At 43.3% G+C, this 21,219-nt stretch overlaps 1 protein-coding gene across 2 annotated transcripts in view; it reads right to left on the bottom strand.

Moving 5' to 3' along the window:
* Positions 1-531: 531 nt before the first annotated feature.
* MPV17L2 (MPV17 mitochondrial inner membrane protein like 2) overlaps positions 532-21,219 on the bottom strand; it is a 100,699-nt gene continuing 80,011 nt past the window's right edge. The window contains exon 6 of one of the 2 annotated variants that reach the window (XM_069649255.1): positions 532-4,099. In XM_069649255.1, the coding sequence (XP_069505356.1) occupies positions 3,989-4,099 (111 nt within the window). In that variant the 3' untranslated portion in view covers positions 532-3,988. The remainder of the gene's footprint in view (positions 4,100-21,219) is intronic. The other variant, XR_011303899.1, reaches the window with a different exon arrangement.

Raw genomic sequence — 21,219 nt, 5'->3', positions numbered from 1 at the left:
TAACATGCCATTAGATATTTGGAAATTTTAGGATTCTCATACTCATAAGATGAAGAATACCGGGTCTCTCTGAAAGGAGTCATTACTTCCCCCTAACAGCCATCTCCTCCCATGTGATCCTCCCTCATGATGCCACTCCCAGGGTTAGGATCAGGTAGCGGTTGTCTTCCCCTGGCCATATAAGATTTTAGACTCGGGTTCAAGGATGACTCAGCAGGATTCATCACAATACATAGTGCTGATTAATACACAATTACTCCTAAAAGGCATCTTAATTATAACCTGCAGCTTATTCAGCAAAAAACAAGCGCTAAGTGACTGAACAATGGATGGTTGCTGAATGAATGAGGAATCGGTTGTTCTCGTAATGTCGAAATGTTATTTAAGTAAATACAGTCTTAATTTAAAAAAAAATAAAACTTGGAACTACATAAATCACCGCATTATTCAGAACAGTGAACGATTTCTCTTGATTCCATGAATCACATACACTGCTGGAAGAAATAAATGAATACGTTCTAAGAGACAATGTACTGATCACACAGATGCATTTACTGAAAGCTCAATAAACACAGAACAAATAATTCAGAAAAGATGTCAGAATATGGCAATGTCCAAATGGCAAAGCATAATCACAATCCTTGGCCCGATGACAGGATACTGAATCAGATACAAGAAAAAAGATTAACTTGGCAAAGCACAAATATATTGCATTCATATAGATCTAACCGGTGTGCACGGTCAACACGGTAGTGTCTTCTAGTAAACCACTTCTGATGCATTCAGTCTGAACCATCAGATAATTGCCTCATTTCCCAATTGGCCCTGTTACTAGTGTCATCTTCAGCCAGCCTCAGCCTTTAAGCAACAGTGCTCTGTATGATTGGACTTGTAGGCCCATACTTAGAAAACAGAAAAAAGAAAAATACAAATCCCAACATGCAAGGTGCTACTTAATACCATTACTCCCAACGTTCGTTTACTAATTAGGAAACTAATTAAATGTGTTCAGTTGAGAACAGTACATATAGGTGTGACTACCACATACAATAACATATCAGCAACAGTGAATTTTACTTAGATTTTACAACAAAACCGGACACAATTTCGTGAAGTAGAAGTATTTCAGTTCAGATCACAACATGGAGGTACACATTGTATAACAGTCCTTTCTACGCGGCCAGTTTTACAAAACGTATTAAGAAAAACACAATGCACTTTGATTACAAGATATTGTTTACTTCGATGGCAAAAGGAGGATATGGTGTGCATGAAGTGTCATGAAATCAGAGGTCAAAGCAAGGAAATGAACCCCGAAAACAAATATTTAAAAAAAACATTGTATATGCGAGCCTAGATAACTGTGCATACAAAAGTGAACTCAAGATAGCTCCTATAAAGCAAGGCACTGCTAAATTAGATGGGCCCTGGTGGATCTTTCAGAGAAACAGTGTTCCACAATCTGGACCAACAGTGCACAAGTAGTTGAAATGCATGAATTTGGGCAAAACCCCAATACCGTATATGTAATGTTGCAGGTAAACACATACCAGAGCGAGAAGACCCAGGCAACAGGAATTTTTAAAGTAGCCCCTTAAAATAAATACTTCAGAGTCACTACAATTTACCATTATTACCAACTGTTCTAAAAGATGTAACGCTAAAACAATTACTTGTCCTTTATCCTTGGCTTCTGTAACCTGAATGGATCACGGTGGTTCACATAAGCTTGATTTGAGACCAATTTCAGAAATCTAGGGGATTCTTTACGTAGAACCCACAGAAGTTATCCACCTTGTTTAAATGATCTCCAGAGTACAGCACATACACACCAATTTTACAATTTTCATGCCCCCCTCCCCCACCCCCCAGTAAACACTCACACCATTGAAGGTTTTTGCAATGTTTGTGTGCGTGGATATTGCAACAGTGTAATACCAGTCTCGGATTTCATTTGATTCCCAAATGGCAATCAAAAATTGGACGGAACAAAATAGACAGCAAAAGTGTATGTTCCCTGTGGCGGTCTGCAAATTTACGTCTTTGGCTTGTGCATTGTCACAGGGGGTCGAACCCCTGTGAATGCGAGTGGTGTAGACTGTCTGACCCATCCAGGATAATTTTCTTTTCTGCACACTATTTCAAACGTATTGTCATTAGCACATGGCGAACTTTGCCAATGGGAAGAGCATGTAGTAAATGGGTTATCACCAAAATGTACATAACTAGGGACTGAACAGACTATCACAATGTAGCCATGTACACTGGGTTAATCTGTATAATGACAAGAGTAAGAAAGGGAGGGGCAGAGAAAGAAATCAGACAAGCACATGCCATTGGGTGATGCACAAGCAAATTATCTAGTTTTTATTTTAAACCGAAGAGATAGTCTTTCGACTACATCGTCACAATGGTGGTGAAGCTAGTACAGAGGACCAGTTAATTTTGGACATGGGTCAGTGTATGCAAAAAACAAACTACCCCCGTAGGAGCCAAGCCCATTACACACACAGCTTATAACCCCCACCTCCCAACCCCAAAACAAAAATGCTGCACCACTGTATTATTCTCTCACAAGTATTAAAATGTAAAAAATTAATTAAATAATTCAAGCAAGGATCTCCATTCATTTGGTAGCTCAAAGTTCGGCGTAATTCAATGGCTGGCCCAAAAACAGTGTCAGATCCAGCCTACATGCCATTAACTCAACTGCACTATTGGGTTAGGTCAGCCAATAGTTCATTACCTTTGGCTAGACCAACATATGAACAAATAACTTAATCAGTAGCAGAATGCATTCCAAACCATTTAGTGCAATATTTGGTGACGTGCCAAAACAGGCACTCATTCAAAAGTGGACTGCCCATTGCCATGGATGGGCAGGCAATGCAGCCCTTTCACTGGCTGTGCAAGGAGTACATAGAAGTCTAATGAGAAGAGCACCAGTGTAGACCTGAAAATAGACTATGGTTCTGTCTGTGACCGATTAATTTGCAGTAGTGCTCAAGTCAATTTAGAGAACAGGGTCACATTATGTACTTGGTCAGGGCAATATCTAATTACAAAACACTACTATGCATAGCCATCATGCACATTGGCATCTAGAGGGGCTCACATTTCCTACTTAAATGACAGTGTTCTTGGAAGAACGCACTCAGTTACTGTATGCCGAATTTTGCAATACCTTTTAAAAAGAACAAAGTTCCAAATTCCAAGCCTGGAATACAGAACAAAAACATGAGGACAACACGGTATGGCCACCTGTGGATGCTGTATTCTTCTAAAGACATTAAAACTAGTGGTAGCGGTAGAGGGTTTACCATTGCATCGAAACAAGAGCTGTAAATAAAATAGGTTAAATCGTCTAAGGCCAAATCAAAATTATTGGAAAGGAATACACCCACAATTTTTAAAATGATCTTCCATGGGCCAGCTTCTACTTTTTGTAAGTTTTCCCAGAGCAAAATTTGATTTTGAAATGTTTCCAGCAATTAAAAGCTATGTCAAAAAGTGAACACGAAACACGTGTCAAAATAACCAGAGGGTAAATAATTTCTAGCCTGCATGCGTGATAAACTATTTTAAACACAGCAAACTCTGCTGTGATATTTTGATACTAGCTTTAAGCAGCACATCACTGGTTACAAGCATTTCAGAATCTTGCAAGTCAATGGTTTCATGTTTTGCTTTGGATAGCTGTCATTTTGAAGAATGTTTTCTGAAGAAAAAAAAAAGTAGTTCACCGGAGCACTTGCAACTGTACTGAATTTGTTATGTATGCATTTTCTAGGTGAAAGGTGTTGGGGCTTACAAACTCCTATGCATTAATCACTGTTTCTGTTTCTTCAGTGAAGGCGAGGCAGCTACAAGCACTGCACCTTAACACAGGGAAGAAGTGCCGGCAGACAATGCATCCGATTGGTCGTTTCTTTAAGCTCGTCTTTCTTTTTCCAGGTAGCATGGGATTTGGTCACCTTTTTTTAAAGAATCAAAGTTTTTCATTTAGTGGTTGTGGCAAGGCAGTTGGAGTGGATAAAATTGTATCTGCTGCAACAAGGTCCTGGGTGTCTGTATTGAGGACTTCTGACACAGGGTCTGTCTGAAACCAATAAGAGAAAAGAAAATCAGGATTTTTCTTTACATTTGTACAGTTCACAGAAATGGAGTGCTTCATATCATTAAATAAAAACAGTAACAATACAACAACGAACGAACAAAATAATGCTATATCTCTGGTCTTTATTAAATAAAGCAAACTTTAAGCAGAGCAAAACAGCAGAACAGATGGCTGGTGCGCATGCGTAGGTCCGCCTCTACTTCAAACGTACCCATAAGCTCCAGCATCCTCAGTCCTGTTATCAGAATACTTACTGGCAATCCTCTCTACATCCACTCATACTGAAGCTCTTATAGCAAGGTATTAAGCCAATGGTGGTGCAACATTGTATTGAGAGTATACAAAGTTTTGCCATACTTCAGGGAGTTTGTAAGCAGTCTGCCGCATAGTAAAACCAAAGCGTACAGTGTTTTTTTCATTCGTTTTAGTATACCTAGATTATTAGAAAGTAATTCAGCATGCATTTATTTTGAGTATGTAGAATGAGCTTTATTAAGTGTAGTTGTTAGTTGTGGTAATGAGCAAGAGTCTACCATGTTAAAATGGGCTACTGTTAAAGGCTGCCGATTTTGCCAATTAGGGCGTTTGGTCGCACTTTTGAGCTATGTTCATTTGATTGAATATTATTTTTGCTGTTGGGCAGAAGGCTGCAGGTAGTCAAGGTTAGGGTGAAAAGGGATGCATAATTGTTGTGAGGGAGAACGTACTCAGGGGCCTGAAATGAGACTAGACAGCAAGTGCCTTCCCAGAATATCGACAAATACATACTTAATGGTTGTAAAGGACACAGTGAGATACATTAGAATGCCAGACAGCAACATTGCTAAAATAAAGAAGTAGGATTTGAGCAGAGCACCCCCACTGAAAGTTAAGGCACTCGGTCCAGTGGTAAAATGCCTTGGCAAAACAAATACAAAGTAGAAATGCATTTCCAGGAGCAGGGCCTCAACCACATTGTTTCATGCAGTTATTCATTGTGGGAATGCAACTGGTAGGTTATGTCCAGAGTTGGCAACATGTATTGAGAGAGTTGCAGAGTGAGCAGGTGTTAGGGGCAGGACACAGAGAGCCAATTATGGGGAAGGGATTGTAGTGTTGCAACAAAGTTTTGACCTTGTTGATTTCCACTCACTATAGGATTGATCAGTCTCAGTGGGATGATAAATTATGAGCTGTCACAGGTGTTGCTGTCAATTAGGCTAGAGTTTTTTTAATGAATTATACCATGAAAAGTGCCAACCAATTAAAATGTTGTATTTTGTTCTGACTATTAAATGTCATATTCAAGGGGTGGTATTTTGATGGTCACGAGAAAGGAAACTTCAATTATATTGTTTGATACATAGGGCCTCATTACGAGTCTGGCGGTAGCCGTGCCGGAAAAACCGGCAGGCTTCACCCAGACCCATAAAACCATTCCGCCTCCGTGATTGCCGGAATCACTGGGGCATTACAACCCTGGTGAGCCAGTAATTCCGGAGGCATAATTCTGTAAATCCCCATTCCCGTGGAGTCCCATCAAATGCAGCTCACCATACTCTAAAGTGCTTAGGCGGGTGGGGCACTCTCGCCCCCTTCGCAACATCCTCTAGGTTTTGAAAAAAGTCTTCTGCTTGCCATCTTCATCCAGTGGTTCCTGCCAATAATCCTTTGTGAGATCCAATGTAAAATTGAACTTTGAATCCCCTGTGGTCTCTGCTAATTCGTCTAGTCAAGGCATGAGGTAGGAATTTAGCCTTGAAATTTCATTTAATCTTCTAAAATAGATGTAAAAGCACTAGCTATTGTCAGGTTTGGGTACCAGTACAATCTGGGAGGACCACTCATTATGGGATCTGTCGATTGAGCCAAGGTTCAACATTTCTTTTCAGTTCTCCGACTATCTACTTTCTGACCTAATATAGATGGTATGGCTTTAACCTCTTATCACTCTTCTGGGTGGTTTGTATTTGGATCTTTTACACCACACTTCATACAATTCCTGGATTTGGGAAGAACACATCGGGATAACTTTTGTTTACAGGGGATGATACTTTGCATGGCCGAAGACCTGAGGATTGAGTCTCTCTACAGTGTTTACACTCCCCTACCTGATAAACACGGCTAAATAGCCTGCCCACTCGTGGAGCAACACAGGAGTGTTGAGCTGTATTGCGCAGGGTTTGTGGACTCTGGACTTGCCTCCTCTTCGCATTCCTTTCCCAGCCAACCCACTCCAAATCCACTTGCACTAGAACGTTTATTTCTTTATACAGCCTCTGAAGGTGAGCTTTGCTTTGTAACCACAACTGTGAATCTGCGGCAGCCCTGAACTGCGACTACTTCTCGTGCCTGTTCTGCACGCTCCAGTGACTTTGGTGAATTTAGCTAAACTCAGTGCTGAAGCTGCACATTCCTTTTGCACCACTTCCCTGAAGCCCCTCCCTTCCTTCCCGAGCCCCCACTTGTTCTCCTTCGCTGGTCATGCCTGGCAAAACGGATTTGTTCCAAGGCTTCGGCTTACTGCATCAAAAAGTCTTATGGTCTCCACTCCAGAAAGCATCGCGGTGCAGACACACCGGCCTTGGAAGTTGCTGGACAGTGCACAGCGATTGCAGCCCCTGCAGTGGAGGCGCAGGCTGCCCAGAAAGGTCCTTTAGATGCCTACTTTCCCCACTAAATTTCCTGGTGCCCCAGCTGCATTGACAACAGTGGAGGAGCTCAACAGCTCGCAAGAGGGAGATATTAGCTCTTTAACCTCTTGATCGTGATAATGACTCTCCGCTGCAGCTGTGCTCCGCTCTCCAAGGTAGGGCCCTGTCTGATTTGGTCCCTACGAAACCGGGTCAGTGGCCCTTTCCTGTGGCGCCTGTAGTTAACTGACTTGAAGCATGCTGTGGCTTTGACCTGGCAGCGGTTGTTTCAGCAAATAAGGCTGGAGTTTTGCGCTCTCCCCCCCACTTTTGACTCCCCCCTCACTTCCCTACCCCCGACCCTGTTGCCACATCCAAGTCTGCTGGCTAACCAGAGACTATCGGCTAGCCCACACTTGCTTTATGCGTCTGGAACTGTGCACTCAGACTCCGCCCTTGATGCCTATAGCACACATGAAACCTCTGGAACCTTACAAAGTAACTGAGTATTACACTTCGCCGTCAAGATACTACTAAAACTTTGCGGGGAAATGCATGAGGATCTTAAACATATGTTGTACCCCTCAATACCTCAGGTGCAATTAAATCAAAAAACATTGCCACAGATTACATCTCCATCCGCCCCACCGTTTCAAATTCCTGATGATGCTCAGGTCCTTGACAGTGGATCCTTAAACATCAGTGATGTAGAGGAGAGCACTTCAAATTAGTTTACCTCTAGGAAACAACTCAGATTGGCTAAAAGATTACAAGCAAAAGCAATTAAGCAGACCAGGCGGAGACCTACATCGCCTGGACAGACTTTATCCATGGATGCCCAGCCTTTAAATTCTATGCCTAGAAATCAACACAATGTTGAAGAAACCAAGGAAAAGAGTGGCACAGCATAAGAGAATGTCTGCTCAGACTGTGGGAACATTAATTAGCTAGCTGGCGGCGGAGGCATCAGCAAAAGATCTTATGTTGCCTAATCTGCAAACTGTCCCTAGCAGCGTCAATATTAACCTGTCCGAAAACAAGATTACAAGTGAGGAACGCACCACACCTAACCTGGCCCGTTTGACTTTGGTCAACAGCAAAGCCCTAGAAAGGACCCATCAGTTATCTTGGATGCAAAAAAACTCACTGTTACCCGGTGGACGAAGCCAAAGTGTCTCGCCAACTCGATCGTTCCACGCTAATGGCACTGTTCAACAAGATACTATTACTGAACATTTTGAATTCAGGGGACTTTGATTTTGTTGAACCTCTCCGATATCAGCACCGGAAAATTACTCAGATCCACTGCTGTCTGCCGAAGACTGCAGCACTTATTCGGCTGCATCAGACATCCTTGGTCCAATTGGGCTTTCTACTGGACATTGCATTGATTACAGAAGAGAGGTCTTTGCACTGTACCGAGTGCAAGTGTACAGGGGCTGGTGTAAAATCACCAACTACACGAAACATCTCCCAAGTGGCTGCAAAGTTTGATGACACCCAAGGATGGGAATCGCTCCAACGAATGATTACCCAAAAGGGATTGACCCATGACCCAGTGAAACAACAACATGTTAAACTGGAACACTAGGGGTTTCAATCACTGGCTTAACCAGGGCGGGTCTCGGGACCTCCTTACAGCATGTGAAATCTTTGTACTGCAGGAGAACTGGGTAACTTTCAAAAACAGACAGATGTTATTTAATATTCCAAACACCAGCCATAAAGGAGCCCGTGGGTAACCAGACGGCAGCCTTTTGATTGGAGCTAAAAATAATCTCAATCCAAGAATAATATATCTGAGCCCACCGGGTGGTAACATACTGGCTGTGGCAGTATCTGTGGAAGTGGCTTAGTTTGCGCAGTGGCTACTACGCATCCCCCAGACCACACAGGGTTATTTACTCCTTAGTCACTCTGGTCTCGTTAGCTCCCAGACATTTCTGCCCTCACTGGCACATGGCTGAATTTACCACGTGTCAAGACCACGTTTTACAGACCACATGTGGTTTCACACCCATCAGCAACTCAGGTCTCGATTCTTGTGCATCTCGGGACAGAGATGCCCATTCGACCCTCTGGACCTATGGTTATAGATCTAGCACCCAAAGGTGGCCCACTGTTATTTACCCCTCAGTGGTTGATCTGAGTGCTCCAAGCTACACCCCAGCTGAACCGTCAACCATGGCCCCACCCTGGACAGTTCGGCACAGTGAGCCGGGCGATTTGGGATTATGTTTGTTTCCGATTATCTGTAACAGATCTTCCATATTTAGCATGAATAGTGATCACTTACACTTTCTCCTTATTGTACAGGGTAGATACATCACTGAACAACACAGTAAGAAACTGAAGGTCAGTGTACTTCTGTAGGTGACATGTTGTAGGTTGTATGTACATGGTTAACCACTACACTAAACTAGTTGACCTTTTCTTTTAGGTATATGGCCGAATATGTATTTATTTTAATAAGAAAAAGATTGGAACATTAAGCTTAAAAGCCCAGAGGATGGATCTGTAATCCGAAACGTGTTGGTAATTGTTGTTGTCTTTTCAACATTTGAGCTTTTTGGTTAATTTACCTTACGTTAAATTTGGCTTCTGGAAATTGAATCAATGTTGAAACACATTATGTATTTTTGATTACATGCAGGCAGATTGTATCAACACAAGAGAGAACATTGGTGAGATGTTAAATTGAGATGAATTGTTATAGGTCACCTCTGGATTTGTACAAAACGTTTTTGTTTTGATTATTAGCTACCACTGTTTTGAATATCTTTGTTTCTAATTGGTAATGTTGACTTAGGGTGGGTAACTCACCCAGACAACATTAAATTTCAAATTTTGAACTTTCGAGTGAATTTTCTGAACTGCATTACGGTTGTCTCCTTTATGTACATAAATTCAATGGTGTGTTGAGTGGAGCTCACGTAGCGGGAACCACTCACCGTCACCGACCAATCTCACTGGACATTGCTCCCTTTAGAGTGCATACAGGGTTACCTGTTGGCAACAACGGGTTTGGTATGATTGTAGGTTTGTTATTTAGTCTCTGGAGGACTTGACACTACACCCTGCTGCACCAGAAATTACGGTTATGTTGCTAAATGTACAATATTTATTACCATTAGGTAATTCTATTACTAAGGTGAATCGAACATGTGTAGTGCCCCTCACCATCCTAGTGGAAGAATCTGTCCAAGAGAGGGTGGGGGCACGGCCGAGCATGCTGGCAGTAAACATCTATGATCCACCTGATATCTGTACCCTCAGAGGCCATGTTTGATGACTTGGATTTGATACGATCATCTTGGTGTAACGCTTCGACTAGCAACCCAGTGGTTCTTAATGGAGACTGGAACGCTAAATGCGTAGACAAAGATGGGAGCAGGGTGTATGAAAATGTATTTGAACACTGCATCATGACGAACCAAAAATTTAATGACAGGGGAAGGCAGTGGTTGGACTTCCTAAAATAATGAAATCTGACTCTACTAAATGGTTGCACTACTGGGGACCAGCCCGGTTGTGCAACCTGGTCAGCAGACTCTAAAGAGGCCACCTTGAACTACATTGCTGGCAGGGACTGTTTGCTGGAACGTGTAGCGTGTCTAAAAGGGACCCCTAATGACTACAACAACCATGCAACTCTCTTGCTGGCCAAGTCATCTGCCGATACCACAGAGACCTGCATGTGTGGGGACGTGATACCTAATCACGCAGGGAACCGGAATTTGTTGCATCCAGAATAAAATCGATAGGATGTGTGCCTCAGCTTTCCCCTTGGGGTCTGTTGATTGGAGTAGCCTCAGTGGTAAAGACCCAGATCCCATCGAATCTTGGACCCATAGGCTAAGCCATTCCATCGGCAGCTTGGCTGGTAAAAGTGGGGTTGATCAACCCTTCGATATAAATATATATCTGAGATAGTAAGCGAAGGAAGATTAGAGCTCTTATGGTGTATAGCCAGCGCCAGGGCTCTGCATCCCTGGTGCACCTGGCAATTAAACCTGTAAGGGTAAAATTCTGCACCTGGTTAAAACATTATCAGCTGTCAGAACTGAGGTTTGCCTGGCAGTGCTTTGTCCAGGTGATGACAACTTGAGACAGTCGTAAAATATGGAAGATCTTGGTGACTGTCAGGGGTGACCGGTTGACCAAGATCTTAAACCCCATATCTGGTGCTGAATGGGTTGCACATGTGACTGCTAAATTCTTTAACAACAAAACATCTACTCCAATGGCCCACTCTTATGGACCGTGGCCTCTGCCCATGAGTCGTAGGATTTTGACAGATGTCATCTTGAAGCTTAAGTCTTCTAATGCGCTAGGCCCGAACGGTTGGACTAATACAGTGTTGAAGAAAGATCCCGCTGCCGACTGCTCCCAGGTCTTGTTGATCTTATTCTCTCGAGTCTGTAGAGAATTTATGATACCCGCCACATGGAAGCAGTCGGTGCTTATTCAGGTTTATAAAAGAAGGGGGACTGGACAAATAACTACCAACTGCTGTCCATGTTGGATGTGACCGGAATTTATTTTGCATCTGTGGTACTAAAGAAACTGCTAATCCGGGCATCTAATAAGAACGTCCTCAATCTTGCAGACTGGTTTTCGGCCTGTCTCTGGCACTTCCCACAATATTACAGTTGTGGATCAGCTTATCCAGACTACTCAGTGTGGAAGGGATGTACCATTGTAAATCGCCTTCATGGACTTCAGCAGTGCTTTTGACCGGGTTAACAGGGATATACTCTGGACTAATTTTAGGGATCTGAAGTGCCTATACTGGCTTGTACACATACAGACTCTCCTGCACAGTTATAACCATACCAGAGTAAGATTGGACAATGAGAGGGGGGGGGGGGGGTCAAAAGAGGGTCACTGACCCCATACCCATAAATATGGGAGTTAAACAAGGGTGCGTAGCAGCCCCAATGTTGTACAATTTATACATAGCTGCCCTTCTCCCCCGTTTGTTTGCAAAGGCTAATTTCCCTTAACATGATACTCTGTTCATTTCTCCTTAATTGTATCCACTGTCGGCCTTTTCCAACCAGATACAACCTTGGCTTCTTGGCATGGTTACCGTCAGCTGAGTTTCGCTCCGTCTTAATTCTTGATTTGCTTGCTGCGACACTCTCCTCTTGAGACATTTAATAACCTTTGTTTAATTCTCTATATTCTCCTGTATAAAGTGCTTTTGAGGATATATATATATATATATATATATATATATATATATACACACACACACACACACACACACACACACACACACATGCATGCATACATACAAGCTTCACGATTTCTTTGCTTCTTGCGATTTCTTGCATCTGTACATGCTTAAACTAACTGAATATCTTCATCGTGTATATGGCATAAGTTTCTTTATCTTGGGTCTAAGATGTAATTTATCCATAGCATCTCCTTTTGACTTCTTTTTTCCATCAGCATTCTCTTGTCTTACATCATCTATGTGTGTGTCAGTCCGATGTCTTATGATGTCACCATTCATCTTCCTTTATTATTTTCTTGGCTTTTTCGGGTATTCCATTCTGACAACCATCATTTTGTCTTGACTGTAGATCTGCTTTTCTCAATGGGTACCTTACTGTCCAGGTTTTCTTAGGTGTTGGTACTTCAATAGGTGCGGTTACTCTAATAGGCACTGGGCAGAGCCCAACCGCTGCTCTTTGCTGGTTTATTTGTTCTTTTACTTTGGCGTGAAAGTACCGGGTACTACGAAGGGGGTGTTTGGAGTGTGTATGACACTTGGTACTTCCTCTTCAGCCCCCTCCAGGATATGAGATCTGCCGGTGGTGGGTATGCTGTATGCTGATTCGATCAGACCTACAAAGGCATGAAGAACATGCTCAATGAGTTGTCTAACTATGCCCACCAACAAGGCCTGACTATCAATCTGGAGAAAAACAGTAATGCTTGTCACTAGGAATAAAGTCAATAGGACCAGGATGGATACTTTAATCGGTACTATCGACTATGCTCCGTCCTACTCCTACTTGGGCTTAGAGACTAATGCCCGAGCCGATTATAGCCACCTAATCAACACCGAAATTAGACGAGCGAAACATCTGACCCTCCAGGTGTGCAAGTTAGCCAGAGGTCAAGCAGGATTCTCTATATCTGGGATTATCATGCTGTTCAGGAAATGTTTTGTTCCCTCTATGCTGTATGGCCTTGAGGAACTTTTCTTGGCTAAAGGGACACTTCTGTCGCTAGACATTGGGCTTAGGACCATCTTGCTCAATGGAATATCTGCGCCTTGAAATGCGTTTAACTTCTCTAATTGGTATGGCACTCCGGGCCACAAGGTGCTCTTACCTAAAATCACAATCTGGTGCCGTATGTAAACTATTAGCAGCCCTGGGTCAGAACTTCGATGCGGAAAGGGTATTCAGGGGTTCCAACTTTAAGACCCTAAATGAGACACTTCATGGAGATAAGCTGGACTCCTGACTTTAGTAAAAATATGCCCTAAATTCACTTGACAAATGTTTAGAGAGAAAGTTTAACAAGAGGGATTGGTGCGGGAATTACAACCATCTCTCAAAATTAAAGAGGCATAAAGCAGTCTCGCATGTGGCACATCATTATAGGAAAACTCAACCTTACCTGCTTTTATGCCTCTATCAGACTATAAAACATTTCTTGCTGAGGCTGCGCACAAACCAATTGCTGGTTCGGTCTGTTACAGGACCTCGATCGGGCCAAGCTGTTGAGACCAGGTACTGGCATATATGCAGATGAAAAGAAAATCTGGAATCCGCTAGGCATGTGCTCACACAGAGTATTAAACTGGGGCCTCTGTACATGTGCAATCTGGGTGGTTTGGTACATAGCTAGGAGGGAATTTTAGCAGATTCTTTTTGGGATTACTGCTTGAATGCTGATACTACTGCTGCACAAATTGCCTTATATCGCATATGGTTGCATGTGAAAAGCCATACTTGTACCCCTTAAATACATTGTGTTAGGCAGAATCCTGTGCAGTGCCCTTAGGGACCACTACACACAATTAAGACCACAAGTGGTAATACAAGTTCACCTATGGTACAAGCCTGTACTACACTGTTAAAGTGGTAGCAGTAGCGGAGCAGCCAGACTTATCTCAGAGTAAATGAGCAGTAGTAGAGATTACACAAATGACCACAATTACTGTGACTCAAGAAAACACTAACTCAAGGTTTCAGGTAAAAAATATAAGTACATTTATTTTTAAACCCTCTGTTCGTAAACCACTTCACTTCTATATATTCAAAACTACACGTAAAAATACACCACACACAAACACTTCTACTTGTTCGAGCAATTCAAGGTAAGTACATTAGGTTTTGACAGACCGGTGTTGCGATGCCAACGCGTACCCGTGAATAGAAATGCTCACGAAGTTAAAACACGCTTTGCACTTTAGAATTTCAAACAAGGGAAAAATGGATAAAACCACAGGCAATACTTTTGTTTAGGCAAGGGAATCGTAGGACTCGTTCAAAGATGCCGATTAAAGTCAATAGGCCTGTGCCAGTGTCACTGGAGCAGATGCTCAGTTGCTGAGGATCACACGTTGAACAGTTAGAGATTCGAGATGCCAAGAGTACTTAGATATTGTCAGATGGAAAGAAAAGTAATAAGAGGGAGGGAAGAAAGTATAAATCTTCGTGGAGGAAAAGGGTTCACCCCGATTCTGGATGGTCAGTCGGAGAGAACAACCAAATGTGCACAGTACATTATTCCGTTGGAGAAAAGCTGGTGCCACAGCAGTTGTTCCCGGTAGTTCCTGCAGACTCACGGTTCCTGCGGCTTCAGTGGTGGGGACAAGGAGGATGTCTGGAGCGATCTGCACTACCCAGGGATGAGGCCAGCAGCAGCGAAAAAGACAATAACGAATAAAAGGTGTGCTCCTTTAAATCAGGAGAGGGTTATTTTGATAGCTATCCGGACCACTACAGCACAGCAGTGATTTCCACCCAGGAAAGGATTCTCTGAGTGAAGAAAGGGTGAGCTGGTTGATCCCACCAGACTCAAGGGAAGAAGACTCCGGACTGGATCTTCTCTTGTCGTTGAAGGGTAGATAGCTCAGGACTGCAGCAGGGCTTCACCGGGATCTGGGGTTGCAGCAGCCGTCTTCTTCTCCGCTTCTCTTCTGTTCTTTGCAGTTCCAGTGGTGACTCTGCCTTCTAGCCCAAGAGTCCTGCCTTTTATGCCAAAATCCCCCATTCACACAGCCTAGCTGTCAATCACTCAGCAGGGGGGGGGATGTCCAACCCGGACGACCACCTCAGCCAATCAACACAAAGTGCGACTTGGGTCTCCCTCACATTCAGCCCACCTAGACACCCAGACACCAAAGGAGGGCTTCTGGTCAGAAGCCCGCCAAAGGTCGGCGAACAAAGGAGGAAAACCTGGTTTGCCACGCAAAGAAAGACCCAAGAAGGAAGTTAACAAAAAGAAATGGCGATTAAACCCAACCGGAGCCGAAATAAAAAGTATTTGGGCAAGCAGGTTTAAAGTTCGAGGCTACTAAAATAACCTAAAACGTTACCACGTTATATAATATAACTGCGGTAGGGAAATTAGGGTAGGTACCACTGCCACCAGCCAAGCCTTAATGTTAAGGGAGCAAAACAATGCTCCAAGCGGCACAGAAAAAAAGGGCTAAGAATTAACCCTTTCCAATACTCCATATAAGATGGGGGTGGTGGGGTACTGGATCCGTGGTTACAAGTGACTATGTAAAGTTAATGGCAAATGTACCCTTTTCTGGAGGACAGTAGTCATCCCCAGAAAATGGAGTTGGTGGGAAGTCTAAGAGACAACCCTGTGTCACTGCACTGAAGGTACTGTGTAACACACAAAGAGGGGGGCTACTGAAGTGGTGTGGGGGCTACTGAAGTGGTGTACTCCAGAGTCCACAATCACAAAAACAGTCAAAATACACAGGTTAGAGTGGGGGGAAAAGCTCACACTCTTACCAGGAGGAAAAAATGAACTCCAGAAATCCAGCAACGCTGCTGAGGGACTCACTAGGTAAGGGAAATTAGCCATTGAATGAGAATTTTCCCTAACACACTGGGGTACCCCCTGATCACGCTCAAACCTGCGTAAATACACCCCTTTAGGGAATTAAGGCCATGAGTCCATCTTGCAAGAGATAACAAACTTTAATCTTTATAAAGATGAGGATTTGGGGAATAGCAGAGGACTCTGCCATTCTGGCCAGCATTCGATCTTACTTGGCTGGCTCCCAACTCCTGAAAATTGGTGCTGGGCCTGAGGCTTAAATATTCTTGACTTGGTTACTGGATACTGGCAGAGCTCACCCAAAACGGTTCTTCTTGCCATAGTAGACCAACCTACTTTAACATAGTGCTGCATCTGCAGGAATCCATTGTGCTCTTACTTAGCATCATTTGCTGTGATAAACATTCACACATAAACACATCTTCCCGCCATTCTCTCAACTCTTCATTCAATTAAATTATATTTTATCTGGTCCAGTAATTTCTACAAAAAAATCCTGTTTTCCCCATAGTATTCTGTATGTTGTGCTGAATCTTTTTTAGTCTCAATTGGCTTGTGATGGACAGGAACAGCTGCTGAGTTACCTCGTGCTTTCTGCTAGAGCTAGCCGGGCCCTAGGCAGTGCATGTAGTCTATTTTTAGCACAAGCTACATTCCTTCTGGCAGAGAGCCCGATTTGAGATTTGATTTTAAAACTACACAGAATAACATTTACACGCGTTTTCAACTAATGGTTATTTGCACCTTTTATTTTAAATACTACCTACCTTTATTTAGTGGCTGGCCATGCCTTCGCAGGATTATTTTTGCATGAAAAAAGCTCTCAGTGCTATAGTGCTTGGAGAAGTATTGCCTCATTGTAAAGCGCTTGAGGGCCACAGGAAGGCGCAAGCCAAAGCGCTAGCTCCTCCCCAACATACCCCACTTTCGTTACTTCTACAGTAACAAACTCATCCCCACCCGACATATCTACAACCCCAGAAATATTAGTTTGAGTTTTGCTGTTTATTGTAGGACAAGGTGTTTTAGATCCCCTAATTGATACCATCATCTTTGCAGTATTAGGGACTATCGAAATACATCATCGGAGACCCCATTGGCACGTGCAGAAGAGAACCAAGAAGAACACGATCACAGGAACCAGTATTTTTACTGCTACCTCCACCCATGACGAGACTCAATCAAAGGCAAGCGATAGCCAATCTGTGTTCTGTTTCTTCATTTGAACACCTAGACTGTGCACCGCCTCATTGACGTGGGATAGTGACCCATTCTCAGCATCCTATGGGGGTAAAAAAGTGCAGCAGCTGCTTGTACCCCAGGAGCCAAAAAGATGAAAAAGAAAGTCTCTGCTGACCTAAAAAGCTGATACTCATCAGGTATTCCTCTGAGCAGTGTGGAACAGAATTTTTAGACAGTTTGAGCTCTTCTTTCTTCCCCGCCATTGAAATTGTCCTTTTTCTGGCAGCATACCAAATTCTTGTGTGATCAGCAAGCTTCTTCCGGCTTCTTTAGGTGCTAGAGTGGCTGTTGGCATTTCTTCTCCCTTCAGGTGTTCTTCCAGGATTACTAGTAGCATTGAGTGCAAGGTGGCCAGTGAACACTTGCCCCTCCAAGATGGTAGGAGTTGCAGGTAGGCTTGTCGGCCACAAACCCAGTAGTAATCCATCACCGCTGCTGTATCTTTTGTCATACCAGGGATCACAAGAGTGTGGTTGCACTGTTTGCGCCACCAGGAACTGTTCCTTCGTTGCTAAAATAAAGTTAAACTTTTTGGCTCTATTCGCACTGGCTTCTTCGGTGTTGCAACTCGTGTCAGCCTTGTGATGTGTTAGGACCGTATTTGCGCACACATAGTCTCTACTTGGATATTGCATTTCCGCTGTACTCGATCAGCCCATCTGCCAGGCACATCACTGTGGTGCCCTGCAATTTGTCATTGTCATTTATTTGAGTAACCTCCCAAGGAGAAATATGGTCCTTGTAGACACTGGCGGTATTTTGGGTTACCATTACATAATGCTGGGTATAGATCAATGCTCCTCAACTGCACACTGCGTGCCTGGAATGTGCCCTTTATCCCTTATAGTGCAAGACGTACCAAGCATTGTGCCTCAATTGGGACTGGATGTGGAACTAAAACCTAAGAAGGCCCGGATGTGTGAGGATAAGTGCACGCACGTAACAGCTTTCTTTGATTATATTCTTTCCTACAATGTGCATATCAGAGTACCAGCTATTCAATGTTTCTTCATTCTGGACATCAGAAATAGTATCAAAGCGCAACCCCTCATGTACATCATACGTCATTCATACTTCCCGTTTCATAAGCGAGACATTTTGTGATTGTGTTTTTGTTTCATACATATATTTATACTAACATTATTTTCCAACTGTCCACCCCCCTTTATATGGCCACCCCATCTAACAAACATCCCTTCATCCACTCCAACAACCACAACCACATACATACAAAACATAGTAATTTATATAATACATAGTTACTAGAACAAATTACATTGGTCTTAATCTAATCCCTACATAAAAGAGAGGTCGGTCAGCCATCTTTCCTTATTCCTGGAGAGGAGAATAAAAGGTTATCGAGAGAGAGAGAAAGAAAGAAAAAAGAGAAGGAGAGAAAGGGAGAGAAAGGGAAAGGGAGAGAAAGGGAAAGGGAGAGAAAGGGAGAGCGACCCTTTTTCCACCTTGGCCGCCCGGATCCTGGACCTTCCCAAAAAAACCACAAGAAAATGAAAAATCAAATAAAGTTGACAAAAGAAAAAACAAGAAAAAATGAAAAAAGAAAAAAAAAAAGCAGGCGTGTGCCACTGCACACCACCTTGGCATAGATCATCAAAAGACTCTTCTTTGGCTATGGCCTTACTAAACGTTGCCTTGTCTCAGGTGTTCTTAGGACATACGAGAGATACACCCAATATCCAACTCTTTCATACAGATGGCGAAAGGAGTACAAAATACCACTGCATATGGACCTTTAAACCTGGGGCTGATCAGTTCCCCAGATAATAAATGGTCCAGGTGTAATATGGGCAATGCTGTGCATGGAACTATGTTCTTGCTTTCTGCAGAGGTCGTCACTATTTCTCCCCCCAACCCCTTTACTGTGTCCCACTACTGCCCCTGTGCGTTTCCATCACATCCCCTGGTCAATTATTTATGACCTATCAACATATAATATGTCTCCTTCCGTCAATGCATGAGCCATTCATCGGAGTGGGAAAATAAATAAAACTCATGCATATAATCCGGGGTTGCTAAAACAGGGGCCGTGCAAATAGCTTAAGTGCTCAAATTGTCTAGTCATTTTGTCAGTCCATTCAAATGTACTTTAAGTCCTCTGTCCTTCCCTGAGACTTTGTAACAGTGGCCTTGTGTAGACTGCATAGTCTAGGATCCATGCCCTAAAATAATTACATAAACCCAAAAAACTGCTACATTTCCTTCACAGTACTGGGCCTAGGGGCGGTGCTGCGTACTGCTGCCACCATATCTGAGAATATTTTGTCCCCCCATTACATTAAATGAGTTGTTCCAAGTACAGTTCCTCTTGTTGGCAGTATTGTAGCTTCTTTGGATCTGCCTTGTACCCTTTGTGAGCCAGCAATTACAATAAGGCAAAAGAACCCCTCATGCACTGATGTTTATATTCACTACATCCCAACCGAACATCCACATACTGGATGATTTGTGCTGAACAACTTGCTTCAATGTAATCTTTTACTGGGGTCACATCTCTCAGTAACCCAACATCATATAGATTAACAGTCCATAATTGTGTTGGCACATATCGCATGTCCTCCTAAAAAAAATAAAACATCTGAGTTACCACTGCCATCAGGGGGCACTGTACCTCCGTATACTGCACCATGATATCATAGGGGATGGAGATTCCCAAAATAATCTCCCCATTTTGTTCACTGTCCTCAAATAACGCCTCCTCAGTCATTTGCTTTAATTACACTGTTGGGTCTATATGCCGCTCGCACCCGTCCTGGTTGTTCCAATCAGGACTACTCTTTTGTCTGATACGATTAGTCCTTATAGATCTAATGACAATATTGTCCCTGCCACCATCTCGGGTGGCACCATGGGTCGGAAAATAAAATCTGTAGGTACTTGCCAACACTTTGTCAAAATTTGAGGCACTGGATTTACTAATACCTTCAATGCCATAACAAAAAATATATCTGGGACCACAGGAACCCCATGTACTACTGACTCCCTTGCTATTGCATCAATTATTACCATTGCTTGAGTTATACACATCCCTGGAGTGGAAAACACTACCACTTGATCTGTGAATAATACAATTATATTTATTGCACTGAGCAGAACCCTTCCCAACAAGTTCACATGGGAACTCTCTGAATATAACAAGGGGGAATCGTACTACCTCCCCTCCGACTTCTATATTCAGCTCCTCTGTGTATGGAACTGTAGAAATAGCCCCAGAGAATCCCTGCATGTAAAGAGTTTTACCCGATAATAAAGTTCCCCTCCATGATGTATGATTTAGTTGCACCTTAATCAACCATAAATATAAATTGCCCGTTTCCTATTTCCACCTCCACCAAGGGCTACTCTTCAGGGTTTGCGGTTATCAATAGAATTGGAAATGCGAGTGCTTTCTGTGGGCTGTCCTAATCAGAATATGTATTTGGCCTGGGAATGAAAAAGGGCCGTCCCATCATTGCAACTCCTTGGAATGGGGTGCCTGTTCCCCCTGCCATCCTGTTAAACTGTGTTCCCTCACCCTGCTGTAGTTGTTGCCCGTGCCTGTCTGCCCCATAAGGGGACTGATTGTGGCCCCCTCGCCCAAATTGTTGTCTTCTTCCTTGAGGCCCTTGGAATCAATGCCCTGAGGTGATGGCCCATAATTGAATCTCATCCCAGGCCTGTTCCTTCATTCCCTTGCGAAATGCCCTGATTTTCCGCAATACCAGCACTGTGATGTTCTCAATCCTGCTCCACGGGGCCCTTACCCTTCCCCCAAAGTCTCCTGCTCTTCGAAATCCTTCTTTTCCCATTGTTGTTCCTTCATACTGCCACTGTGGTTGGGGTACTGTCCCACCCACCCCATTGTCCCCGTCCTCCTTCACCACATAGTGCCGCAGTTGTGGCATTCCCAATTTGTTGAGTATCTCCTGTCCTTTCCCCCTGAGCTGGTGCCTACACGGGTGCTTGAATGACCACCTTAGTTTCTTTTCCTAGTTTTGCCTCATCAGTTTGCCGCTTTTGTGCCGTCTCCCTGTCCCGCTCCTTGATTTGCTTATAATTGTGGATTATAACTTGCATTTCTGCCCACCCTTTGGCATAAATTCCCACAATTTTATCTAGTGCCTTCTGGACCTCTTTTGGTAGTCCCCTCTTTACAATCAAATAGAAAAATGGTGCTGTCTCAACTCTCCACATTTCCTGTAACTT

This window comes from Ambystoma mexicanum, chromosome 1p (assembly GCF_040938575.1).
Source record: "Ambystoma mexicanum isolate Mex_15411 chromosome 1p, UKY_AmexF1_1, whole genome shotgun sequence".
NCBI classification, from domain to species: domain Eukaryota; kingdom Metazoa; phylum Chordata; class Amphibia; order Caudata; family Ambystomatidae; genus Ambystoma; species Ambystoma mexicanum.
This window is presented reverse-complemented; position numbering and strand designations above follow the sequence as displayed.